Source organism: Tasmannia lanceolata, unplaced genomic scaffold (assembly GCF_043159265.1).
Source record: "Tasmannia lanceolata isolate RefF3 unplaced genomic scaffold, GAP_Taslan_0.1 ptg000016l, whole genome shotgun sequence".
Taxonomy (NCBI): Eukaryota; Viridiplantae; Streptophyta; class Magnoliopsida; order Canellales; family Winteraceae; genus Tasmannia; species Tasmannia lanceolata.
In genome coordinates this window covers 15,727,614-15,755,366 of record NW_027518693.1, presented here as the reverse complement: position 1 = coordinate 15,755,366, position 27,753 = coordinate 15,727,614, and the positions used below count along the sequence as shown (strand labels likewise).

At 38.4% G+C, this 27,753-nt stretch overlaps 2 protein-coding genes across 2 annotated transcripts; both read left to right on the top strand.

The window, feature by feature from the left end:
• The first annotated feature begins 3,794 nt into the window (after nucleotides 1-3,794).
• LOC143848203 (Pentatricopeptide repeat (PPR) superfamily protein) lies at nucleotides 3,795-8,222 on the top strand. The gene is made up of 2 exons (XM_077357086.1): nucleotides 3,795-7,483; nucleotides 7,584-8,222. The coding sequence occupies exon 1, from the start codon at nucleotides 4,546-4,548 to the stop codon at nucleotides 6,988-6,990; it is 2,445 nt and encodes an 814-aa protein (XP_077213201.1). The 5' UTR covers nucleotides 3,795-4,545; the 3' UTR covers nucleotides 6,991-7,483; nucleotides 7,584-8,222.
• Nucleotides 8,223-14,283: 6,061 nt separating this feature from the next.
• On the top strand, nucleotides 14,284-16,671 carry LOC143848705 (U-box domain-containing protein 1-like). Its single transcript, XM_077357701.1, has one exon. It carries the CDS (start codon nucleotides 14,368-14,370, stop codon nucleotides 16,417-16,419), a length of 2,052 nt encoding a protein of 683 aa, XP_077213816.1. The 5' UTR covers nucleotides 14,284-14,367; the 3' UTR covers nucleotides 16,420-16,671.
• Nucleotides 16,672-27,753: the final 11,082 nt, after the last annotated feature.

Sequence of the window (27,753 nt, the reverse complement as noted above, 5' to 3'; positions counted from 1 at the left end):
TTTTCCAAATGAAGCAAAGTAGAAGACTTCTTTTGTTAAAACCCCAATGTTTATTTATCTATATACCTTAATTAATTATTAATTGCTATTAAATTTAGGGAAATGATAATTGCGCCCCTTTTCATCAATTGGGACGCCCAGAAGGTGCTGATGTACTTTACATTTGAAGGAATGAAGTGACCTGATCGTTTGCCAAGTACAATGCAGCTGGGTGTCCCAAGTGATGAAAAGGGGCGCATTTATCATTTCCCTAAATTGATTACATTTACTTAGGAACAAAAATAAACAAAATAGAAAATATTTTGAAAGGGTTAAGTATTAAATCAAAAGACAGAGAGTCCAAACCACCCGCCTACTTCTACTCAGAGTACTAGAAGTGTTCCAGGCAACTTGAAAATCATTCAAGTGGACCCGACTCACCTGTGAGACAAATAGACTCGTTGACAACTCGTCAAGCATGAAAAGTGACAAGAAAAAAAAAATCCACTCCAAAAGGTCTGAACATAGAGCCGCCTAGCTAGTGTTAATTGATCCTAGCCAACATGGGTTGCATAGTTTATGCAAAAATATATGTATGAATTCCACAAAAATATTTTGTGGAGTCGGCATTTACTCGTTCAAGTTGACATGACTCGGCCCACTTTCGAGTGAGTCGAGTTTTCAAGTTGTTAAATTATATTTTCTTACTAATTCCGAATATATTGAGTTTTTTTATATAGAAGTTGTAATATTACATAAAAATATTATAATAATGTGTGTGTGTGGAAAATGAAAACTCTGAGGGAGAAACCATCAAGTTTTCAATGTATGTTTACTAAGTGGTTCTAATTCCGAATATATTGAGTTTTTTTTATATAGGAGTAGTATTATTTTCTTCATATATATATATATATATATATATATATATATATATATATATATATATGAGGAAAGTGTTTCTAGTCGGCCGACTAGAGATCATTCTTTAGTCAGCCGACCAAAAACACATGAGTCCCACCTTATTTGGGTGATGCAAAGCATTCATTTGATGGGCCCTGACATAGAGACGGTGTCCAAAAGAAATTAGCTCCATAGGATCATCCCAACCCTATGATTTGTGGAGCTTAAAATGGACTATAATATATATATATATATATATATATATATATATATATATTGAAAATGACAATATTGAGCTGTCGCATTGAATATGAAAATGACAGCAGCAACAGAGGCATGGATTTTGTCTTATTCATTGAATTCATCTGAGGTGACTGCTCTCACAGCCCCAAAATACCTTCTGCAATGGTCCCTAGCAAATCCCATATAAAAATGATAGTTAATTGGGTGGCGAGCAGGGATTGTAGGGGTCCCAAACTCTATCCCAGTCACAATTTGATGAACGAACAGACATGCCTGTGTTCATCATCCCACCCTTGATATTTGATCCGCCAGCAACACAGTTTTTAAGATGCGGCCATTGGATCAAATATCAAGGGCGGTACTTCCATCGTATGATGAATACGAGCATATTCGCTCGTTCATCATATAAAATCTAGTGAAATGGGATGCATGTCATGTGTAAGCCCTCATGCTATTTAAAATATTATAAAAGAAAAGTATGTATCTATGTACCCTTATTATTAATTGCTATTAAAAGTTTTACATGTACTCTATTAAAAATAATAAATGTAAAAGAAGAAACAAGAAGTTCTCTAGTCTTTTAATACAGTTAACTATTAGACAGAAAGATTGAAAGACCTTATACATGCAGAACCCACAAGCCTACTTTTGGACATGGTACTAAATTTTCTTAACTTGAAACTCATTCTGAGTTCACTCAACTTGCTAGTAAAACGTGTTGACTCGCTAACAACACGTCAGGCATGAAACTTGACAAACCCACTACAAGATTTGAATATGTACCCTCCTAACTAGCTGCCGATCTTGTTGCGGCTAGCGTTTTCATATATCTATTTAATTATCATTTCTGATGAAGAAAAGTTGTTAGTTATGTGTAAATTGACACTTGCAACCCCAGAAAAGAAAGAATGCAACTGTATCTAGAAACTATCCTGAGGTTAACAAAATCAAGAGATCAAGTAGGAAGAGAGAACCTGTAAGGCTCCTCGAGCAACATGCTTTTAATATATTTAGTGCAAGTGTGAACTATTAGATTTGCGACAAGGCATGTGACACTTATATTATCACAGAAGATTGTAGCCCTATCTGAAACAAATAAATCAACGTCTTAGAGCGATGATTGAATCTTAACACATATCTACGGTTGTAGATGCCAGAGCACACAATCAGATTTTTTCTTAGAGCAGCAGAGAAGCAAATTTAGTCCTAAGAATGAAGTGTCAGTTGTAGAGCAACAATCACGAGACTTACCAACTCAGTTTAATCATCCTTTGAAGTGGGCTCCACTATACTTTTCATCAAAAAGTACTGGACATCACGCGCACTCACCCTATAAAAACACTGGAGTGTTAGAAGTACACATTTTTTCTTTTGGGAAATGATAAATGCGCCCCTTTTCATCACTTGGGACACCCAGCTGCATTGTACGTGGCAATCAGATCACTTCATTCCTTCAAATGTGAAGTACATCAGCCCCTTTGCAGTCATAGATACAGCTGTGTGTGCATTTATCATTTCCCTTTTTTAATGAATCATGTTTATGCATAGTGCATATTTCGTGGCTATTTTTTTTCGTTTAAATGTACTATAACATTTGACCCATGTGCAATGCATTGCAGAAAAAAAAAAGGCAAATAGTACGTCAAAAAAAATGGAAGAAAGGTTGGAAAAATGCAAGAGAAGAAAAATTAAAAATTAAAAATTAAAAACACAGAATGGGCTATATTAATAAGTTTAGGTAGGGTGTTGCTATCAAACCCTAAAATGAGGCAGGTATCGAAACGAAACCTGTTTTTCTTTTTTTTTATGACATCCTACGTCATAAAAAATAAAATAAAATTGGCATGGTTATGACTAATAACTGTCACAATACCATTGTTTTTAATTGTTACATTAATTTTTTTTTTTAAATTGTAAATACCGAGGGCGAGTTTGGCATTCTGTGGACAATTGGTGGAGTCAATTAATGAGGGAAGGGGAGAGACTTGAGACAACATAAGCGGATAGAGCATGAGAAAACATTAAAAACATTAAAAAAAGAATACGCTACTTCAAATTTGTTTTTTTAATTCCTGATTTTCAAGGGCTTTAAATGTCCTGGCTCTCATTCCCACTCTCTTAAGGTCCTGTTTGTTTTAGATTATGACAACTGATTGTGGAGTCCCCAACCGATTATTGGACTCAAATTAATTTAGTGCAATTTTCAGTCCAAAGCCCAAGTGCCAAAGAATGCTTTGAAATGAAAACGGATCCAAATTGGCACTTGCTTAATTGATCATTGCCCAATCCCTTAATGATAATGGCTCTAAAATATTTTCAAATGAGTTTTAAATATTCTTAATAGGTAGATCACCTTCTTCTCATATTCGTAGAAAATAAGAACGTCAAAATCCATTAAGAAACTAAGGATATATGAATTTTACAAGTTGAGTGCGCAAAACAGAATTCCTCCACCTCTTTGGTACCCCACGGAGCTCTGAGCATGAAACTCTGTGGGATCTCACGAAGCTCCGTGGAAAAAAGGAATAACGGCTAGCAAGGAAACTCCACGGGTAGCCTCTGTACTAGCCGTTGGGGACCCAATAACGGCTTAGTTTTGGGTTCCCTTGCCTGTATATAGGCTTTTCACCCTCTTAAACTTAACTCCAACACTCTTGAACCCTAATGGAACACATTTAGAGTGAGAGAAACCTCCTTGAGCCTCTACTTGGTCATTTGCAAAGGATTGGAGTTAGGAGCTTTACTTGTATATCTTCTTCAACAAGTTGTAACCCTTGAAAATGGATTTTCATTTTCTTTGTATCTTGATTGCAATTGGCGAGTGCATCGGAGACGCCGAGCCATCTCCAAAGAGCGAGTGTTAGAGGCGTAAAGCTACCTTCGTTGGCAAGTGATGAGGACACGGAGCCATTCTCTGATTGTATTTGATTTAATCCTCACAATTAAGGGGGATTGGATAGTGAAGCCATCAAGAATACCATGGTGGAATAGAGTAGGCCTTAGTGTGGATCTAAGGATTGAACCACTATAAATCCTAGCGCAATCTTCTACTCTATCTCTTTCTTTTACTTGTGCACTTGTGTTTATCTTCATTTTGCTTAATTGTTTGATTTACTCTTTGTTTCTTGCATTAAGTTTATTCTTTGTTTTAAAAGGCCAAAAGTTTTTACTATCCTAATTCACGTCTCCCTTTTGGCTTTTCCGAACCAACCCAAGAAAATGCCAACCTAACCAGCCCGACCCAAGTTGCACTGTGGGGTTGGCACCCATGCAAAGTCTGTGGGGTTCAGGCTTGGGAAACGTGTGCTCTAGACGTTTCGAATCTCCTTGAAATTCCAGTGTCGTCTCTTCTCTTGGAGGACAAATTTCAGTCGAAAACCCAAATAAGGGAGTTTCCCTCCTTGGCCCATCTTCTCTTCTTTCATGTCGAAAACCCTTCTCTCCCGCATAAAAAACCCCTGGAAATCCACACCTCCAAATTCATCCTCAAAAACCCGACTCCGCTACCTCGCCAACAAGGTTTCCGAAATCCTCCAAACCCATCACAACGACAACACATGGGAACAAATCCTAGAATCCCAATTCTCAGATAACAACTTCATTGTCTCCGACATCCTTGATCATATCCGAGACGTCGATTCGGGTCTCAAGTTCTTCAACTGGGTCTCACAACGAGACCCTCCCGATTCGCGCTCTTATTCCGCCCTTCTCAAGATCTTAGCGCGGTCCAAGAGGTTTCTAGAGATCAATGCCGTGTTAGAAAAGATGAACAATCAAGGTAAATCACCTACACGTGAAGCTCTCGATGCTCTGATTAAAGCTTATTCTGATTTTGGTTCCTTCGAGAAGGCTCTCGAATTTTACTCGATTGCTAAGCAAGAGCTAAATGCATTGCCAAATGTTTTTGCCTGTAATTCTCTGCTCGATGTGTTGGTTAATAATGGGCGGGCCAATATAGCCCGCCGAGTGTATGATGAAATGCTTGAAAGAGATGATGGTGATGAGAATGTTTGTATTGATAATTATAGTACTTGTATAATGGTGAGAGGTTTGTGTAGAGATGGGAAGGTTGAGGAGGGTAGAAAGCTGATTGGGGATAGATGGGGATGCATTCCAAATGTGGTATTTTACAACACACTCATTAATGGGTATTGTAAGAAAGGTGAAGTTCAATGCGCGTATGAACTTTTTAGGGATATGAAATTGAAGGGATTTTTGCCCACATCGATATCCTATGGAACTGTGATTAGTGGGTTTTGTAAGGAAGGGAATTTTGAATTGGTTGATCAACTTTTAGAAGACATGAAAAGCAGGGGTTTAAAAGTTAATGTCCAAATTTATAATAACCTTATTGATGCTAAATGTAAACATCATTCCATAGCTGAAGGGATGCTGATTTTCAAGCAAATGCTTGAAAGTGGTTGTGAACCAGATATTATGACTTATAATACTCTAATTTCTGGTTCCTGTCGTGATGGGAATGTGGGACAGGCAGATGATCTTTTAAAGGAGGCAATGGAGAGGGGATTGCTGCCTAATAAGTTTAGTTATACGCCTCTTGTTCATGGGTATTATCGGGAGAGGGATATTGTTAGGGCATCAAATTTGTTTATTGAGATGATGGAGAGAGGGCATAGACCTGACTTGGTAACTTATGGAGTTCTTGTCCATGGCCTTGTTAGTGTTGGTGAGCTTGATGATGCGTTAATGATTCATGATAAAATGATAGAAAGAGGAGTTCTACCTGATGCAGCTATTTACAACGTTTTAATGAATGGTCTTTGCAAGAAAGGGAGGCTTACTGCCTCAAAAAATTTGCTTGCTGAGATGCTCAATAGGAATGTCCTTCCAGATGAGTTTGTTTATGTGACACTAATTGATGGGTTCACCAGACACGGTGATGCTGGTGAGGCTAAAAAGCTCTTTGAGTTCATGGTTGAAAAGGGTATCGAGCCTGGGGTTGTCGGTTACAATGCCATGATCAATTGCTATTGTAAATTTGGAATGATGAATGACGCAATCTTGAATGTCAATAAAATGGTAATTAGCAATCTTCATCCTGACACAGTCACCTACACAACGGTTATAGATGGGTATGTTAAACAAAACAACATGAATGGTGCCCTAAGGGCATTTGGTGATATGGTGAAACGGAATTGTAAGCCAAACATTGTTACTTATTCTGCTCTGATTAATGGGTTTTGCCGGGAGGGAGATTTTGATAGAGCCCAAGAGATTTTTAGAGAGATCAAATCCTGTGGTTTGGCTCCTAATGTTATCACATACAGTATTCTTATAGGAAGCTTTTCTAGGGACGGTAAACTTGGAATATCTGCCTCGTTATTTGAAGAAATGCTTCATAATAACTGCGTACCCAATGACATCATCTTCCATCATTTGATTAGCGGGTTTGCGGCTTCCAAAGGAAGTGAATGCCCAGAGCATGGCCAGTCTATTATTCTGGATATGTTCAGGCATATGGTATTGGATGAATGGGATTACAAGACTGCTGCTTATAATGCCATCATCATTTGCCTTTGCAAACATCGAATGCTCGAAGTTGCTTTGGAGTTGGGACACAAAATGCTGGCAAAGGGCTGCATGCCAGATTCAGTTACTTTTGTTTCTCTTTTACATGGTATTTGTCTGGAAGGGAGATCCAGGGAGTGGGGGAACCATCTTTCTCGTGATTTTGATGAAGAGGAGCTCCAGGTTGCTCTTAAGTATTCAATCTTGTTAGATCAATACCTATATAAAGGCTTGACTTCTGAGGCTTCAGGGATTTTGCAAAACATTGGTCGAGGAGCTAATTCCAAACCAGGAATGGATAACCAAGAAGTAAAGGCTCTTGAGGTGTCAGTAGTTTGAAGAGGAGATACAAACCAAATAACCATTCAATGAACTCTGTCAAGAAGCTTCAGTTGAGCATTGTCTATGAGAAAGAGTGACTGATGCTCCTTCGTACTTCCTGCTAGGCGCAAGTTGCAATAAACAAATTGCTATTCTATGCGGGTTGTGATGCCTCATGATGGACGTAAGGTACATTGGGGAGAAATCCATGGTAAACTCGTAGAGGGGGCTATTGTGTCTATGATTTGGAAGTTGGATACAGTGCTCCTTGACGTGCTTTGTGGTGGGTATAAGCTTCTATTGGTCGTGCTCTTGATTATCAAACCTGAACAGTTGTGTATGATTCGGGATTGGGTTTAATGTCAGATTATTTGTGCCCCCTGTGGTTGAGGTTTATAGAAAAAGAACCAATTCTCAACTTGTATGGTTATACCACCTTTGTCTATTGCTTCGAATGAACACAAGTAACAACTTCGTTTTGTTGAAGGAAGCAGAACAATATCGTTTCTGGGTAATGGAGAATCTGAACCTACAGTGCTGTTTTTATTTTTCTGCATAGCACTGTACAATGCTTTGTGTTTCTAATCATGCCCTGATTTTTTGGACTACAGGATAAAGAAATGGACTAGGCTTTCGTTTATCTGACAACCTTGGAAACCATCAGTTCCAAAAGGACTTGGGGACTTTCTTTCAGAGAGAGGTACGAGCATTTAAAGAGATCACACACAAACATGCAATCCATGTGGCTGACTCGCATAGGGAAAAAAGAGGAAACAAAGAGCTCTTCAAAAATTGAAGATGGTCAAGCCCTTTAATGGGTCTGCATTTGAAGACACAATTTCTAAGAAAAAGGGAGGAGCCTGTCACTGCATTGTAGGCTTGGCAGCTACAATTAAGATTACTGCAGTTATGGTATGTAGCTAATTTTCATAAACCTTGACCAAGGAAAAATAAGATGGGTCAACTATTAGTCAGTTTGATCTATATTTATCTATAAAACATGTATGTATATTAGGTTATGTAGGCATATTCTAGAATTTTTATTTTGTCCTAGAAAAAGCAATCTAGTGAAGCACATCCAATAGACTATTTGTGCTGCCCTAAATCTTTCAAAATTCTGTTGATAGCATTGTAATTAGGTTATATGTTATAATAGAAGCCAATGTGAGGTTGTTCGACTAGCAAATGAGGGAGTCTGGTTGAATCCTTAGAGCTCATATGCCTGAATTTCATAGTTCTTTGCTGATCTACTTGTAGCTGGCTATCTTATGTTTGATGCTGTTTTTTTTGGTCTAGTCTTATCTATATTCTATAATGAAGATGTTGCTGCTATTAAAAAAGGATTACTTTGTTTCCGGGCAGTCCTGTGCCAGAAATACTAGTTTAAGTTTAGTATCCCAAAGGCATGAGCTTATCGATCTTCGTCGGAGGGGAGTTGCGGTATCTTGTATGGATTTCAAAACCCCAACCTCTTAAATTACTTGATGTAGGTGAATCTTAGTCGTTAATATTAGAAGACAGTCTTTTTTTTCTTTTTTCTTTTTGGAAATTTATGTATTGTATAAAAGAAAATGTATACAAACTACCTCAAACCTGTATCAATACTCAACTCAACAAAGCCTTTGTCCCAAACTAGTTGGGGTCGACTAAATGAATCCTTTAGAAAAATTTCATGAAGAAGGTGAAAGGAATCTCCCCGGCTCGAGATCACACGCAAACATGCAATCCATGTGGCTGACTCGCATAGGGAAAAAAGAGGAAACAAAGAGCTCTTCAAAAATTGAAGATGGTCAAGCCCTTTAATGGATCTGCATTTGAAGACACAATTTCTAAGAAAAAGGGAGGAGCCTGTCACTGCATTGTAGGCTTGGCAGCTACAATTAAGATTACTGCAGTTAAGGTATGTAGCTAATTTTCATAAACCTTGACCAAGGAAAAATAAGATGGGTCAACTATTAGTCAGTTTGATCTATATTTACCTATAAAAACTTGTATGTATATTAGGTTATGTAGGCATATTCTAGAATTTTTATTTTGTCCTAGAAAAAGCAATCTAGTGAAGCACATCCAATATACTATTTGTGCTGCCCTAAATCTTTCAAAATTCTGTTGATAGCATCGTAATTAGGTTCTATGTTATAATAGAAGCCAATGTGAGGTTGTTCGACTAGCAAATGAGGGAGTCTGGTTGAAATCTTGTACTTAGAGCTCATATGCCTGAATTTCATAGTTCTTTGCTGGTCTACTTGTAGCTGGCTATCTCATGTTTGATGCTGTTTTTTTTTTTGTCTAGTCCTATCTATATTCTATAATGAAGATGTTGCTGCTATTACAAAGGATAACTTTGTTTCCGGGCAGTCCTATGCCAGAAATACTAGTTTAAGTTTAGTATCCCAAAGGCATGAGCTTATCGATCGTCCTCAGAGGGGAGTTGCGGTATCTTGTATGGATTTCAAAATCCCAACCTCTTAAATTACTTGATGTAGGTGAATCTTAGTTGTTAATATTAGAAGACAATCTTTTTTTTTTTTTTTTTTGGAAACTTATGTATTGTATAAAAGAAAATGTATACAAACTACCTCAAACCTGTATCAATACTCAACCCAACTCAACAAAGCCTTTGTCCCAAACTAGTTGGGTTCGGCTAAATGAATCCTATAGAAAAATTTCATGAAGAAGGTGAAAGGAATCTACCTGGTTCTAGTTGGGTTCTTCTACGTGGATCATTTTCTTCCATTCTATCCATCAAAGGTCATGTTCTCTGTTATGTTCCTAGCTATCAAACTTGTATCAATAAGCTGCAGAAAAGTAGGATCCAGCTCCAAGGCCTCCTACAACTCAGGCCTCAAATCCCACACCTTTAGATCTGTACATCAACCCCATAAATTTCTAGCCTTCAGCCCTGAAGTTTCCTTCGTGGACGATATAAGTAATGGTGGTATCCGAGAATTCTTATAACCGGTTTTAATGTCCTGGAAGCAGTCATGTACGGCCCGGGCATTCATATTTTATCCACGTTATTGTTTCTTTACAAGGTAACAGAAATTTATTAATCTGAACAGTTCAAGTACAGAGAGGGGACAAGGCGTTGTCCCACTAGATCAAATACTCCAACCGCTACAGCAAATACCACTGCAATGCTATCCCTTACTTTTGGCAAGTGAAACTACCTTTTACTCCAAAAGCTTAAGTCGTTAGAGAAGGCGTTATTTATTCTATTATACTTTAACACTCCACCTCACATGTGGCCCCTCTTTCTAGAGTTGGCCTACACGTGGCACATGTGGCCCCCTCTTTTGGGTTTGGCCATTGCATGTTGATTTTTGCTATCAAGTAGCAGGACCTTTGGCTCTGATACCATGTGAAACTACCAGTTACTCCAAAAGCTTAAGCCTTCGGAGAAGGCATTATTTAATCTGTTATAGACATTTTTGTCACCAAAATTCGTCGTTATATGTAATTGGTGATGAAAAACAATTTCTCATTCTAGGGGCATCGCTAAAGGATCCACATAATCATTCCAAGGATCTCTCCCAGATTTATCATGTATGTATTTACTAACTCCACAACTTGAGTAATGTCAGGTATGGAAAACATAAGGGTTCACAGTCTCAATAAATATGGATTAAACTTGTCTTTTCTGTTTTAGTTCTAGGAGACTATTTTGAAGACAACCTCAACCAATATCTTGAGTACTGAGTAGCTTAGCATTCTATACATTAAACACACAAAATCCTTTTTAACATAATTCTTTTGAATTATCTAGATCTTCCAATTCTCTGTCCCTTCATACAATCATCTTGAAAATCTGCTTAGCATATCCTAGATTATTCATAGCCAGTTGAGCTTTCATTGTTGCGATATTAACTTTATTAATATGTGCAACCAACGTACTGTAAATGAATCATAAAACCACTAGGATTAAGAGCGAAATTTGGTAAAATGATATAGGCCTTGCGTCTTCGAGTTCAAAATGAAGTAATCAAATCAGTAAGGCCATATTTGGATACCTCATGTTTTTGTGTTTGGATTTCGATTTGAGTTTTGTATACAAAATACAACAGTCATCCTCATGCTCATGTTATCCGAGAAAGAGAGGGAAAGAGTGAGTGAGTGACATCTAGCTGCTGTTGCAGCAAGGTCGAGGAGCAGAGAGGGTGAAGTTAATTGCCACAAATATTGATTTCCAAATAATGTCTTGCAGAACAGATTTGAAAATCGGATTTTTTTTCACTGTTGTAGCTGATTTAGAAATCTAAGGATCTGATCAGTTCCAAACCTCAACTGCAAAAGTGAGAAATCCAAACATGGGTATCCAAACTGTGGGTATCCAAACGTGGCCTAAACTGATTTGGTCTGCTGACAAATCAAATTCTTCTTATTTTCTTCAATAGAACCTTGCAGTTGAGTCATACATTTCTTCAGTGAGATTCCTATCCAAAAGAGCAGATTTAGCATCTAACTGGTTGAGTCACTACGATCATTCTCAACACAAGACGAATATTATATAAATGAACAGCTAGAGAAAATATCTCTTTTGAAGTCAACACCTAATTTTATCTTTTGACGTTGCCGTTAACATCTTTCCTCAAGTTATACAACCATTTGCAAGCAATGACCTCATGTGCCTCTGGTAGTTTAACTAACTCCGGAGTCTCTTTTTTTATTAATTATTTTTTATATTCCCGTTAATATCTTTCTTCTTGAGGCTCTTATGTAACACAGGCATAAGTCGTCACATAATCCTGGATCAAAGTTGAAGATTTCTTCATTATTTTAGGTTGGTCTTGATCACTCTAAGTTTCTGATTCTAATTGGTATCTTCAGCTATGTAACCAACTTCAGATTTTTGGGATATAAAGAATATTTTGAACATTTTCTATAGATACAATATCTTTGTTATTTTCATATTTGGCTAGCTGCACTTATCTTTTCTCTAATGAATCTTCATTAATGAGAAGATTCAATATCAAACATCTTTGTTATTTTCGAGTTTTACTGCACTCATCTTTTTTTTTGTAATATTAAAGACAAGATCTTGGCTAATAACAATCCTATAACTATGACTATCTACTTATGAATAATCTTCATTTCCTTCCACAGTATCAAGGTTCTGAATCTTTTTTATATATTCAATATTAAACATATACATTGTCTTAATGTTTGGTTGCACCTATCCTTTCTACACAGAAATTTTCATTAAAAGACAACATCTTGACTAATAACATTTTTTGGAGCAATATCCATGAAAATTACACTGGATATTGTGTCCAGCTTACTCTTTTGATCTTTGGGAACCTAGATATAAGCATCACAACCAAAAAGGTGCGATATGGATCAATTCTTATAACTTTACTTCTTTTTTTTCAACCAAAGGCTTAAACTTATTAAAATGGGGTGAGAGTATCATTCTTCCTTTTGAACATATAATAGATTTTAAAAGCCTTAAACTTCTTTTAAACCACCCTATATTAATATCTTTGGAACTAGTGAGATCCATAATCAAACCACCCTATGAATTCATAATCGAACAGAGTAATAGTTCAACATTTTCTTCATTATCGATTGTGACTTCAATTTTTTTTAATATGCTAGTAAGAGTACTGATTAAACTCATTAAGGGGTTCCTACAATGAGGACCCATTCTTCATCCTTGAGTTGCAAACGTATCTTCGGAGATAAATCATTTTCCACATGAATTTTTCTCCATAGAGATTTAGCAATGGGCAGTGATATCCCCCCACCACCAGAACGTAACGTAAAAGGGGGTGAGTTTATCCTCAAGCAGTTGAACTACTATCACGGAAAACATACAGGTGGGGATATCACTGCCCTTTAGCAATTTGTCTCACAAACCTTTAACCGAGATTTGATCAGACACATTAAACAAAATTGAATCATCTCCAAGAAAAAGTTCTGTCATAGCTACATGATTATTCTTTTCAATGCCATTAAAAATGACTCCTCGTCTTTCACCTGTACTGGCTAATTTCTCTTCCTACAAGCCATTGCACAAAAAGCAATGTTTAGCCTTTTGTCCCAAAACCCTAAATAAGACTCGATGGATCAATGGCTTAAGATCATCCAATCAAGGTCTTCTCAATGGCATTTGGCCGGACTGATGGCTGCGGTTTGAATGAATGGATCTGATCAGGTACACAAGGAAGGAGTGGAACCTAGTAAGTAGCAAGTGTTATGTTAGGGAGGAGCCTAACAACCAACCCCTTTCTATTTAGCATTTTCCAATATTTTTAATAGAACACAAATTCATAAACCATCAACATCAAATTGATCTAGACTAATCTAATTTTAACATATTGAAATTGATCTAGACCATTGAATTGTCAATTGGTATAAGGCAGTAAAATTCAAAAGGAGAAAAACTTATTTTTGAGTTATTTTTCAATATTTTTGCAGCACTGAGCCATTCTATTATTGCCAGTACTGCAAATCTCCAAATCCTAATAAGGTCCTCTGAATGACCCAAATTCAAAAATCAACTTATTTGAAATCCATATATTTCCAAATCCAAATCCAATAACTTTTGGAAGTCAACATCAAAGAAGGCTTTTAAAACGTTTAGGAACATCCAAAGGGTGTCATTATCAGATTTTTGGATATTACCTCCCCAGCCCCCCATCCCTTTCCAGCATTTCTCCCCTTTTTTCGCCATTTCACCCCCTCTTCTTTGACTTTTCAGAGGGAGACAAACAAAAGAGAGTTCAAATAACATTTCCCATAATCATAAACAATATCATTCCTCTTATACACCGAACGCTGGGTGTATAGACACACATGGGATTGCACTTACATTCCTCGTACCTAAACAAAATTAGAGAAACAATCTGAAGAACAGCTAATAGATCCACACCACTACACATTCCTGTGTATACGACATTATTGACCACCCACCATTAAATCCAAAATCCAAACCAGTTGGTAAACACCACCTGATTAAATTGTGTTTGTCTGGTGACGTATACACTGAAATTCCGGTATGATTCTGTTAAGTTTGGCCTGAGGCTTTTGGATGTATGTGCAAAGACCGTCCCATACGAAGGCTTTTTTGGCTTTCATGAATCATGACTCAGAATCTCATTTTCATACAGTTAATAAATCAAAAAAACCGGCGGAGAAAACCCAACAAAACCTCTCATTCCTCCACGTGGCAGCAACCCAGTAGTCCCCCAATCCCTCCGCTATCCTCTTCTAGATAATCCCATTTGCTACTGCACAAACAAAAATGGCCAAAACATGTAATATTATTTTAATCTTTCAATAAGACCAAGCAAAAGAGAGAAACTTAAAAGAGAAGTGTAGAAGCAAAGTCAAATAAAACATAAGCAAAGAAGAGATTTCTATAGGGAAGAAAACCCATGTAGATAGGTAGATTGAATGAAAATAGCTCCTTCTCTCATGGCTTCTGGCTTGCTTCCCTCAGCTTCTCTAGTAGAAGCCTTAGTTCATATCTCAAATGAGGTGACATCCATGGAAAAGCTCTCATTCTTACAGTCGCGAAACAGCACGTCGATGATAAGGCAAATCAAGCTCTTGTCTTCGCTCTTCGAAGAGGTTCGCGAGAGCAATAGCCCACTTCCTCCCTCGTCGATCCTATGCCTTACCGAGCTTTTCTCGGTGATTCGTAGGATGAAGCTTTTGATCCAAGAGTGTAAGGCAGGTAGCGCTCTGTGGAACCTTGTACAAGTGGAATTCGTTTCGCAACAATTTTACTTGTTGGTGAAGGAGATGGGAAGGGCCCTTGATATTCTCCCATTGAGTTTGCTTGACGTAAGTTCTGATGTTCGAGAACAGGTGGAGCTTCTTCACAAGCAAGCCAAGAGGGCTGATGTGTTTGTCGATCCTCTGGATTGTCAACGAAGAGAAGAGCTCTTTCAAGTGATGGCTAAGAACAATAATAACAAGGTTACCATGGATTGTAAGAAAGTTGAAGAGATCATGTGGGATCTTGGATTGAGAAGCCCAGTTGATTATAGAGAAGAGATTTGGCGGTTGGAGGTGGAGATTCAGAAGCAGGCGGGAACTGGCGGCCTAATTGTGGTCTCCAATATCAATAACCTCATCTCCCTTGTGACATATTCCAAATCTGTGATTTTCGGCGATGATGGTAGTGACAAAATTAAAGAAGATATTGAACAACATCCAGTTGTTACACATAGGAAGTATGACTGTTCTTCATCTTCTCACCCCTTGGCTCTCAACATTCCTGACGAACTACGATGCCCGATTTCTCTTGACTTGATGAGGGACCCTGTGATAGTGGCATCCGGTCACACTTACGACCGGATTTCAATTGCTCAATGGATCAACGCAGGGCACCACACGTGCCCAAAGAGTGGTCAGAAGCTAATTCATATGGCACTCATACCAAATTATGCTCTCAAGAGCTTAGTATATCAATGGTGCCAAGACAACAATGTCCCATTGAGTGACCCATCTTCTTCCTCCTTACAAAAGTTGTTGGATGGTGGCAGTAACAGCGATTTATTGGTGGACAAAGCTGTAGATCACATTGCGGCCACAAAGTCCGCAGTGGAAGTTGTGAAGATGACAGCAGATTTTCTAGTGGGCAAATTGGCAACTGGGTCGACAGAGATACAGAGACAAGCGGCTTTCGAGCTCCGGTTGCTGGCAAAAGCTGGGATGGATAATCGTCGAATCATTGCTGAGGCAGGTGCAATCCCATTTTTGATCAATTTGTTAAGCGCTCAAGATCCTCGGACCCAAGAAAATGCGGTGACCACATTGCTCAACCTCTCAATCTTTGACAAAAACAAAGTGCTTATAGTGGAAGCAGGGGCATTGGATGGAATTATCGAGGTTTTACAGACAGGGAGGAGCATGGAGGCAAGGGAGAATGCCGCAGCAGCGATTTTCAGCTTGTCGATGATAGATGACTGCAAGGTGACGATTGGGGCCCGCCCCAGAGCGATTCCAGCATTAGTCGAGTTGCTCAGAGAAGGCACCACTGTGGGGAAAAGGGATGCAGCGACGGCCCTCTTCAATCTCGCATTCTACAACGCTAATAAGGTTAGAATCGTGGTTTCGGGTGCTATTCCTTTGCTTGCCAATCTTTTAGTGGACGACAAGGCTGGGATCACCGATGATGCCTTGGCGGTACTGGCTCTTTTGTGTTGGTGTTCCGAAGGGTTGAAAGAGATAAGAGAGACTAGGATGGTGGTGCCACTTCTTGTTGATCTAATGAGGTTTGGTTCTCCCAAAGGGAAGGAGAACTCTGTGACTATGCTCTTGAGAATGTGCAGGAATGGAGGAGAGGATATGACTGGGCGTTTATTGGTAAACCCACGCAGTATTCCTTCTCTTCAGAACTTGGCTACTGATGGTTCTCCCAAGGCTAAGAGGAAGGCCGATGCGCTTCTCAGAATATTCAACAGACATTGCTCCCAATCCCATGTTTCAGTTGAATGATGAGAGTGGACTAAAACTTTCAAACTGATACATATAGATTGTTCATATGTGAAATATGCCATTGGAGCTGTATCTTCATCACTTACGGAAATGGAGAAAGAATTGCAGAAATAGGAACCAGCTATTCAATCTTGTTGCTTTGATAATATGATTTCTTTATTTTTCATTTTTCCTTCTTTAGGGTGACTGGTGTTTCTTTGATAAAAAGTGTTTTACTGTCCATGAAATAAATGCAAACATTGTAGAAGCTCTGATCATAACTTGAGTCCAACCAATGTGAATTGCTGGTGTTTCAATTGTTTCCAGACCCAAGAAAAGCATCAAAAGCGAGAACTAAATGAAGATGATGGTCACAGAGAAGGACTGTACCTATCTACATTTCTCAAAGAAAGAAAATGGATACCTTTCATTATCTGTAAACTGAAAGTCATCCCTCTTTGACAGTTACATACAAATCATCCCCAATTTACATTTAAATTACATGAGCACAGCTGGATTTTACACGGCTTGATAGTCAACACCTTTTTTTTTTTGAAATGGCGAATAATATTGAATAAAAGGGGGGCCCCAAGAAGGGAAAACCCAAGAATACAAAAAGAAAAAAGAAACAGAAAAAGAGCACAACTCAGAGGACACCTCAAGGAGGAAGATGATCAAACCATCTCAAAAAATCGCTCCCCACCCCTCTCCTAGCCAACAAATCCGCCTTCTCATTTGTGGACCTCCAAACATGGTTATGTGTGAGAGGCTGAACATCCATTCAACCAACGAATAATGATTGGGCTCTGAGATGAGAAAGAGATACAAATGGATAGACATAACTTGTGTCCTCTATCTATCATCTCACTCTTTAATGAGTCTAACCTTACTGATAAATCTAAATTGTGGATGGAAATCAGTAATGATGAACAGATTAGCCAATTCAAACAGGAGTTCATATGGAATCGAAGTATCTCCAATGAAAGATACAAATGGATAGATGAACAGGCATCCAACTAACAGAGAATCATCAAAAAGCTTCATACATACAGTAATTCATTTGAGATTCTCAATAAAAGTTGGCAGTTCTACACTATATACAAGAAGTTTTAGAGGCTTTTATTAAAATCAACTTCCTTAAGTAGGGTGCACTGATTGGCTGCCATCCTAACATTTAAAGGGACTAACAAAAGAATTTAGGACTGAGTTTTCAAATGAAGAAAAAAACAGATCATAGTCATATGGTCTTCTGTGCAAATGACCTAAGGAGAAATCTGACTAGAAGAAAGGAGATGTATTACATGATCCAAGGCGACATTGGATAGCTGAAAGCTGAGCACTCTTAATAAACAAATCATATCCCTTACTTGAGATTGGAACTGAATCACAAGTAGCAAGCTGGGAGTCTATGCTAAAATGTATCACCTGCATCAACTGTACATGCCGGTTTTCCAAACTTGTCCCAATACCTATAAGATATGAGATTAGCTCCTTCATAATGAGTAAACTTTCTATTACCCCCACCACCACAGCCTTTCCTTGACTAACAGTCACATTCTCCACCAAAATCACCACAACCTCTGGTAGCATCACCTCTGCTTACTGAAGATGTCAAGGCAAACTCCTCAACTCTGTGATGCGAGGAAGATCTAGAAATCGCAACAACTTAAGTAGATAATGTATATTATTTAGAGAGGGATGTTCTTCTCACAAATTTAGAGGAACTCTGGATTGAGCCCAGAAAAGAAACTTGCCGCACGGAACTCTTCAAAGTGACTTTTTAATAGAACCAATCCAGATGTCTAGGGTTGATACACATTCAACACTTCCCACAACACTATGGAGAGCACTGAAAATCTTACGTCCCAGCGAAACAAGACATGTATGATATGATTTCATCTGAAGAGTAAGCTCCGCATTGTTTCTTTGGCTGTAACAAGAAACATTACATTGGCGTTAACTTGAGGCTTCCACAACCAAGTCATAATTTGGTAGCTTTCACTGTGCCATTCTTCATATTTACTGTCAGGCTACTTCACCAAAAAAAATTACGATCAGGCTCAGTGAAACACTTCAGCTTTGCCTTTGCATAAAGAGCTACGTTCACAGATTGAGCACATAGAAAATAATTGGTCCCATTCAATTTGACATGTACATTGCATCTCTGACATCTACATGATGCTTTAAAAACTAGGTTTATATTCAGTCTTTATAGATAGAAACAGTGAGGAAAGACTTGAGGGCTAGGAATATAACAGAGAACATGACCTTGGGTAGGATAAAATGGAAGAAAATGATCCATGTAGACGAACCCAATTAGTGTCAGGATTAGACTTAGTCAATTTGAGCCGGGTAGATCCTTTCACATTCTTCATGAAAATTTTCTACAGAATTCATTAGCCAACCCCAACTAGTTTGGGACAAAGGCTTAGTTGAGTTGAGTTGTATATTTAGTCGTTATGGATATTTATGAATAGGGAAGCAACTACTTTTCACAAATAAGGCAATACAAGAATATCACAGATAGAGCAACAACTGACCACACCAACCTTAAACTTTTGACCAACAATTTAGATCGTCACTCAAAAGAATTCATTAATAGGGAAGCAATCAATAGAACCACATAAATAAGGCAGCAAGAAAGACCAGTCCACGAAGAAGGCAGAACACTTACTAATCCAAAAACAGAGCTCTTGTGAAGGTTTGCAAGCATGGAAGCTCCTCTCTAGAGGTGTTCATTGAGGAAATCTGGCCATTTTGTTAATATCCCTTGATTCGAAATCTACACATTCTGGTTCCAGTGTTGATTTCTTCTCTACATCAGCATCCTCCCCTTTGTTTTCCCTGTTGCACCATCATCTGGCCCATGCAAATTATCGTGTTCTGCGTTATGTAGTGTCTTGGTCACTTATTTTTCTTTCATCTAATAATGCTTACAAACTATGTCACTGTTGTCAACCAGAGAAGCACACTAATTAAAATTCCATTCTCTCCATTCACTAACATCAAGAGTCCTCCATTTGAGCATGTCCACTCTGATGTATGAGGTCCTACTCATTGTTTCCTTATTTTTCTTTCTTATTTCATTTAGGGGCCATTTGGATACGCAGATTTTAGAATCCAGGTTTTTAGTTTGAAAACAGTGTAAAAGAGGGTTCATGATCAAGCTGTTGTATGCTGTCCTGACAGCGTTTCTTGGATTTTAAGTGAGAAATTCAGGTTTTAAAAATCTCCCCTGCATCCTGAGGTTTCTAAAACCTGGAAATATGGGAGGATCTGCTACTCTCTTGCTGATGGAAAGAAGGGTGAGAAGTAAAAAACGAGTCAAAAATGATGGCTGGTCAGCTTCTTCTCTTGTCTCTTAGCTACAATTTTGAAGAAATCCCGGATTCTAAAATCCGCATCTCCAAACGGCCCTTAGTGTGGATGATTTCTCTCGTATCACATGGATTTGTTTTATTAAACATAAATCGGATGTCTCTTTTACTTTCTCTCATTCGGCACTCGCGTTAAGGATCTAACTAGTGATGGGGCATACACCTCTCGAGCCTTTTGGGAATTTTTGTCACTCAAATGGCATCTTGCAACAATTTTTGTGTGCGCAGAACCCTCCATCTCAAAATAGAGTTGCAAAGCAAAAACTTCAATACATCACTGTGGCTGGTCTTCCCATGCTATTTCACTCTGGAGCTCCACAACACCTATAAACAGAGGCTATTCACACTGCCTCTCATGTTTGTAATATGCTTCGTTCCTCATGGTAAGCAATCTCGTCCCCATTCTCTTACTCTTCAACGCAAGATCCTAATCTCATGCATTTGTTTTCTTTCTTTTTTTTGGAGACAAGTCACACTTCATCATATCCAACGTAGGCCTTTGGATGCTCCGGTGAGAAGAGGCGACTTGTGCCAAATTGATGTAGTAAAAAGACGTAGGGGCAGACCGAAAACAACTTGGGTAGAAACATTGAGGAAAGACTTGATAGCTAGGAACATAACAGAGAACATGACCTTGGATAGGATAGAATGGAAGAAAATGATCCACATAGAAGAACCCAACTAGAACCAGGACTAGAGCCGGGTAGATTCCTTTTACCTTCTTCATGAATTTTTTCTAAAGGATTCATTTAGCCGACCCCAACTACTTTGGGACAAAGGCTTTGTTGAGTTGAGTTGAGTTGAGTTGAAGTCACACTTCATAATGACCCTCCAAACAGTGATTATGAGATTAAAGGGGAAGCCTCTAAATCTATGGTACTAATCTCTGCCCAATCTCTCGATATAGAGGACGATATGCAGTTGAGTATTCATGAAAGTAGGGGTATGATGCATCTACATGAATTTACAAATAATATAAGGCCACGTTTGGATACCTCATGTTTTTGTATTTGGATTTGGATTTGAATTTTTGAATACAAAATACATCAATCATCCTCATGCTCATGTTTTAGGAGAGAGGGAGGGAGGCACGTCTTGCTGTTTGCTGCAGCAAGGTTGAGGAGCAGCAAGGGTGAATGTAATTGCCACAAATATGGATTTCCAAATAATGTCTTGCGTTTGAAAATTGGATTTTTTTTCACTGTTGTAGCTGATTTGGAAATCGAAGTATCCAATCCAATTCCAAATCTAAACTGCAAATGTGAGAAATCCAAATCTAAATATTGTGGGTATCCAAACGTGGCCTAAGAAGATTTTGATTTGGATTTCTCACATTTGCGGCCCTTTTTGTGTTGTGATTTGGATCCGGATCAAATCCTTCGATTTCCAAATCAGCGACTGAAATTGAAAAATAATCAGATTTCCAAATATGCTGTGGAAATAAGTAATTGGAAATCCATAGATCTCAGTTTCCTTCACCCTCTTTGCTCCTCATCCTCCCCTCCAGTAGGAAGTACCCCTTTCCCTCTGTCTCCCTCAGCATGAGCTGCGGGATCTATTTATTTTGTATTCAAAACTCAATTCCAAATCCAAATACAAAATATGAGGTATCCAAACGGGCCCTAAGAGAAATTGGTTAATCATTCGTCAAATTCATTGTTAATTAAAAAAATCAGGTTTACTTTGCAAATTTTGGATTAAATTTGAAAAATGCAAAAAAAATCTAAACTATTCAGGATTTTCTAAAGTTTAAAGGGGCATAAAAATTCTCATATGTTTAGAAAAAAAAATTAGAAAGGATGCCCAGTGCTCTACTAGCTTCTATCTATCCAAGTATGTGAGAACTTCCAATAGATGAATCTGTCTATCTCCAAGTAAACAACCCATTAATCACGTTAATGGCCAATAAGGCCCTGTTCGTTTAAGATTGTGACAACCGATTGTAAGTCCCATATTGATTATTGGACTCACAATCGGTTGTCACAATCTTAAACGAACAGTGCCTAAGAAATCTGATTCAATCTAGAATTAGGAGATGTTCAACTTGACAGTATATAAGACACCCATATGAATGGATTTAAGCTCAAGTTCTTTATTGTAACTCCATTCTTTGGAGTGGGGTTGTCATGATAATCCCAAAAAGACATGCAGGCTTGTATATAGTATAAACCTCAGCAAAAAAAAAAAAAATCCTAGGGTTTTTAAGGTTTAAGGTTTTAGCTTACTTCTTTCTTTCTTCATATTGTTGTCTCTCTGGTTTTTGCTTACTTTTAATCTCATCTATGTACTATGAGGTGCTAGAGCCTTACATGCAGGCTTTGTTTGATCTGACTGTGTAGACACCCTATTTTGACCGAACCCTAAGTACGTGTGTGCGAATAAAATCCCATCAAAGTAGTGCTCTAGAGTCCCAAAAGTAGTCCTAATGTAGGTCGGAGTCTTAAGTAGGTCTCTCTCAAGTCCTGCCAGGATCCGTCGCGGTTCGCTCATCAATCGAGCGTTGTAGCGTAGTATAGTGTCAATAGGGGAGTGAGTTATTAAAACAAGGGTGTGTCAATATCAATGTTGTGTGCAGCTAAATCAAGAGTCAAATGTTACTCCATTTCTTACTTGAGTTACCCATTGCAGAGTTAAAGGGTTCATAAATATTTAGCGGGGCTATCCAATGGGGAAGTAGGGGGGAAGCACTCACATTCTAAAGATGGCAACCGGACTAGGGTCTAGGGGGTATGCTTACCAATTAAGGTCATGGGTTAGAGCTCTGTTAAAAAAAAAAAACAGAGAAGTAAAAGATGCAATGAAATGAGCGAGATGAGGCTTTGTTATATAAAGGGTAAGTAAAATCGATTGAGAGGGGGCGGGTTTTTTTTTAAATTTTGGTTTAGAAAATTAGGAGGAAAAAAGGGGATCTGAGGGGTTTTCTCATGAGCAGAAAGTGGAATTGCAGAGGGAGCTCGAGCTTGCCGGCCGGCAATTTCTACCACAAAAGCCATTGCTACTACCATCTTACTCTCATCACTTCACCGATCCTATCTCGATCTTCTCCGGCAATCCGGTCAGATTCCGACCAATCTCCGGCAACATTTCTATTGTGGTTGTTATCTGTGTTTTCATCTCTACTACAGATCCGCATTGAAGCTCGTTTCCATTACTTTTTTCAATTTAAAAACCCTAACAGAGCTTGAGAGAGAGAGAGAGAGAGACTTCTCCGGCCATCTCGCCGGTGCTCCGGCAAGTGCAGCCTCCATCATCTCAGCCGCCACCATCTTAGCCATTTTTCTACTCCCCCTAGCAAGCAGCCACCTCAATTGTGCCATTTTCTAGGGGTTTTAGAACCCGATAGAGTGAGATCGGAGGGATCTGAAAGAGGGGATCTCATTTTTAGAAAAATCAAGGAAGAGAAAGAGAGAGTGTAGGTGAGGGTTTTATCTCCTCTTGTCTTCTCAGATTATTTTCGTCGGAGCTCCGGCGAAGCTCCAGCCGCACTCCATCTTCTCCAGCTGATTTTGCTGGAATCTGATCCGTTCTCTGAGTACAGCATCAGAGGATTCCAGCGAGGTAGAAAGGGAACTTGATTTTCACTTATTCCTGACATTTCAGCCCTTTCAGGTAATCTTCCCTCTCTATTCAATATGTGATTCGAATGACAATTTTGTTTGTCATAGCAATGCCTGGCTTGCAAGGAATTCTCATGATCTTAATTTGAATTTCATTATCTGCAAATATGTTAAGAGTTGGGGTTTAGATGTTCTTTGTGTTAGCAGTTTTGAAACTCCACTTTTGGTTTTGTGGTTGCTCTTGAGATCATTTTTTTTTTTATTACGTGACTCAGCTTCATATTTTACCTTTTTCTTTTATTTACTGGTAATTTTAATAATTAGATTCTTTCGTGGATATCTAAGATCTATGATCTTTGAGTTCTGTAAACTCTATTTCCAATGGGATTTCAAATTCCCTAAGTTGTGCACCATCATCTCTAGCTTGTAAATGTACAGTGCTGCTGTTTGTGCCTATACAATGTGATAATAGCCTTGGATTGGTCATGATAATGTCTTTATCAATACCCTGTATATACTCTCTGCTGTTTAGGATATTAGGTATTCCTATTAGTAGGTTTTGATACTAAAACGGATTTATCTCCTCATGTTTTTTTTGCTAGTGATCAAAAGGGTAAGCTCGTCCACCATTTTTTTTCGATAACCATAGCAAATATAACATTGGGAAAATTCCTTGGCATTGTTTTTAACTCCTGAAAATACAGTGATTCATTGGCATTATTTTTCTGTTTCTTAAAAATTGCTCGTATTTGTAACTTTAGTACTGGTAGATCACCTGTTGGATTGCCCAAAGCAGTTTTAACAAAGGAAGTGTTCCCTAGCTTAACACCTGTTTTAAAACCAAAATCAACCTCTCTGTTCGTAGAAACAGCCACTATTGTCCAGTTTCAGGTTATTCCCCTGTTACATTCAATCGTCTCCACTACTCAGACATGATCTTCGTCGTGTGTGTGTGTGTTGTGGAAAATAGTGATCCAATACAGGGGTCAATGCTCTGTTTTTATGATCATAAGGATATGATGTGGTGCTATATTCTGTTTTTTATTTAGCTATGAGCTGTGTCTGATTAGAAGTTTAGAACTGTTGTCTTGCAAACCTTTATATTATACAATTGTGAGTTGCATTTGGTTAGGAGTTTGTAGTTTCAAGTAGCACTCTTCTCTTTATTTGGTAGAATAGTTTAGTCTTTTGTTCGCTTTAGATGTTATAGCCCTTCTTTATTACAAGACAAGGGCGATGAAGGCGTTAGCCCAAGCCCATCCTTAGGGGACTTGCTCAGTCCAAGTAGAGCTCCCCTCCTTTGTATAGTAAACTTTACTAATTTTTTAGACACCGGTAGAAATTAGACCCCTTCTAGGAGACATGCTATGTCTCATTAGGCCATGATCTTTGGAGACCAGCCTCATTTAGGACCTACCCTTAGGGAGGTCGCCTTAGTTTGGTAGGGAGTTTTCTCGTATGAGGCATGCCTTGCCTCATTTACAGAGTCCTTGTTTGGGGACAAGCCTTGTCTCATTTAGGGTTTTTCCCTTTTAAGAGACTTACTCAGCGTTATATTAGAGTAGCTCCTATTAGAGAGTCTTTGACTCGTTTGTCTTTCTCATTGATCCATTTTAGAGAGTCTTTGACTCATTTGCCCTTTCAGCGGTTTTATTGGAGAGTCTTTTGACTCATTTGTCTTTCTTAGCGGTATTATTAGAGAGTCTTTGACTCACTCGTCTTTCAGGTGCTATTAATAGAGAGTCTATGACTCATTGGTCCTTATTAGAGTCTTTGACTCATTTGTCCCTTTAGCGATTTCATTAGAGGATCTTTGACTCATTTGTTCTTTTAGTAGCTTTATTTGAGAGTCTTTGACTCATTCATCATCTGTTTTGGTGGTTTTATTAGAGAATCTTTGACTCATTCATCCTCTGTTTTTGTGGTTTTATTAGAGAATCTTTGACTCATTCTTTCGGTGGTTTTATTAGAGAGTCTTTGACTCATTCGTCCTTATGGTAGTGTTACCAAATAGTCTTTGATTTGTTTGTTCATCTCCTTAGTATTATTAATAGTTAGGAGTTTCTCCTTAGTGTTGTCGTTGCTCTCCTTTAGAGACTAGTACAGTCTCATTAGAGCTTTGCCTTTTGGGATCTTAGATCATTTCCTTCTCTTTGACATTAGTTTACCTGGTTTAGGAGTTTCTCCTATTGACCCTAGGGTTTGGCCCTAGGGTGTTGCTTTGTGTATTCCCTTAGGTCTTTGACCAAAAGGGTGAAAACTTTTTAAAAATAAAAAAAACATTGGAAAAGTTTTAAAATCTAAAAAACATTAGAAATTTAAAACATAAAAAATATTTGAAAACCTTAAAAAAATCTAAAGTGTTGAGTGTTTTAGAAGTAGTAATTAGGAGAGTTCGATTTTCGAACTACGTTTTCTTGATCCTCTTCCACGAGGTACGTAGTGCAGCTTGGGATCTTTATCCCAAGTCCAGCCAAACTTTTGTAAATAGCGTTTTAAACCTTTTTGAATAAACAGCACATTGATTTCGAAAAGCTCTTTCTTTAGAGTTTGGAGTTTCTCCTAAATAGAAAGTTTCTTTTAGAGTTAGGGGGGTTTGTCTTTGACAGGACAGGAGGCACTCCTCCTAGAGTTATAGGAGCGCCTTTGTCCGGTCAGTTGGCGATCCACATCGATCGCCTACTGATGACTAGAATAGGATGCGCTAGTCCACCATTTGTTTTTCTTAGGAAGCACAGCTTAGTTACACATAGGTTGTAGGAACCACCTGCATTAGCTTAGGGCTAACCTGCATTTAGTTAGGGCATATAGGGTGTCATAAAATTCACAATTCACTGGAATTTAAATAATCGTTTAAGAAGCTTTAATAACTAGTCCGGTCTTTTAGATCGAGTCTAGGATAGAGGTTTAGGTGTTTTAGGCATCATAGTTTATAATAGGCGCGAAGAACTACGTTGCTTTGATTCTTGCGGAGGCGGGGATACGTAGGCTTCTTTGGATGAATATCAGACTATCCGAGGACTCGGGCTCAATCGTTTTAGAGTCTTATGATTTGTTATGTTGTGTGTTTTGTTATGTTTTCTTACTTTCATGTTCAGACTTTATACCTTTAGCTATAGCATGCATGTGTTTGTCCATTAGAACTTAGACACCAGTTAGGTATGTCACTCATAACCTAGCAATGTTTAGGTGGCACCTCTTTCATTTATCTTTTTTATGTGATTATTTGTATTCTCAGGAAATCCATGCTTAGGTAGACGACTCCTGAGGATTATTCCTATTTCATATGATTTTCGCCTGAAACTCTTCGAGGTTAATAATAAATGGCATAAGAGACCAAGTGCTTGCACTCGAACGAATTGGGAGTGCTCTTCGGACCTTCTCCATTCGTAATCAGGCACGAGCCCATATATATTTCTGGTTATCCATTGCACAAAGGATTTGATTTTGATGTTCCATGGCCTATCCATGGATGGTGACTCTGAGTTATTTTAGGTACGTCATGGTTCAGGGATTTAGCCTTGGATCAAGAGGTATCTAATTTGTATCGCCACTCGTGCTATGCTATGAGGGTGGCACCGTTTCGAGAGTTCCTTGGCAGAGCTCTCTTTCACGTGGATGATCCAGTGCCAGCTGGGGGCTCGTCCCTCACCTCTCTCTCGGATCGGGGTCCACAGACTGTGAATGCAAGCTTTGTTTGATCTGACTGTGAATGCTGTGAGGTGGGATGAAGAATCGGTTGCCCTCCAAGCCATTGAGTTCTGGAGCTCCATCTGTGATGAAGAGATTGGGACTCAAGAAGAGTATGAAAGTAGAGGGATCGAAGTCTCTGGTGCTTCTCATTCACACTTCATTGCAAAGGTTCTGCATTGCTCGTTCCTATGTTACTTGAGACGTTACTTAAACAGGAGGAGGATCACTTCCAAGATGATTGAGTTTGGAATTTGTCCATGACTGGTGGACCTATCCGGGACTCGTTGTAAAAGCCATCAGTGATGCAGTTGGATTTTTTCTATAAGTCGAAATAGGGTAAGCGATTGTTTCATTTTTTTCCCATAAAACTCTCACATCTTCCTATACATTTAAGTCACGTTCCGAGAAAGTCTTCCATCCGGAAGCCATATCTATTAACTTAGTATCATGTTACATTCACATGGGTATCAAATTATTGTCCAAATCATTCATAATTAATTCCAACAAAAAGAAAGAAATTTTCACCATAAGCTGCTTTTTGCTTTACAATAAACAGTGAGAAACTTTTTATTGTTTTCTCCACTACCAGTGATTCATAACACTGATCCTAACATCAAATCTGACAATTCTCCTGAAATAGGCTACTTAAGAATGATGAAATATTTTTATGTTGAATATAAAGCTGTGATAGAACATTGTCTAAAGATAACCAGAAGCTAGCCATGTCT

Coding starts and splice junctions, on each gene's coding strand:
- LOC143848203 (XM_077357086.1), top strand. CDS start 4,546: ATGTCGAAAACCCTTCTCTCCCGCATAAAAAACCCCTGGAAATCCACA.
- LOC143848705 (XM_077357701.1), top strand. CDS start 14,368: ATGAAAATAGCTCCTTCTCTCATGGCTTCTGGCTTGCTTCCCTCAGCT.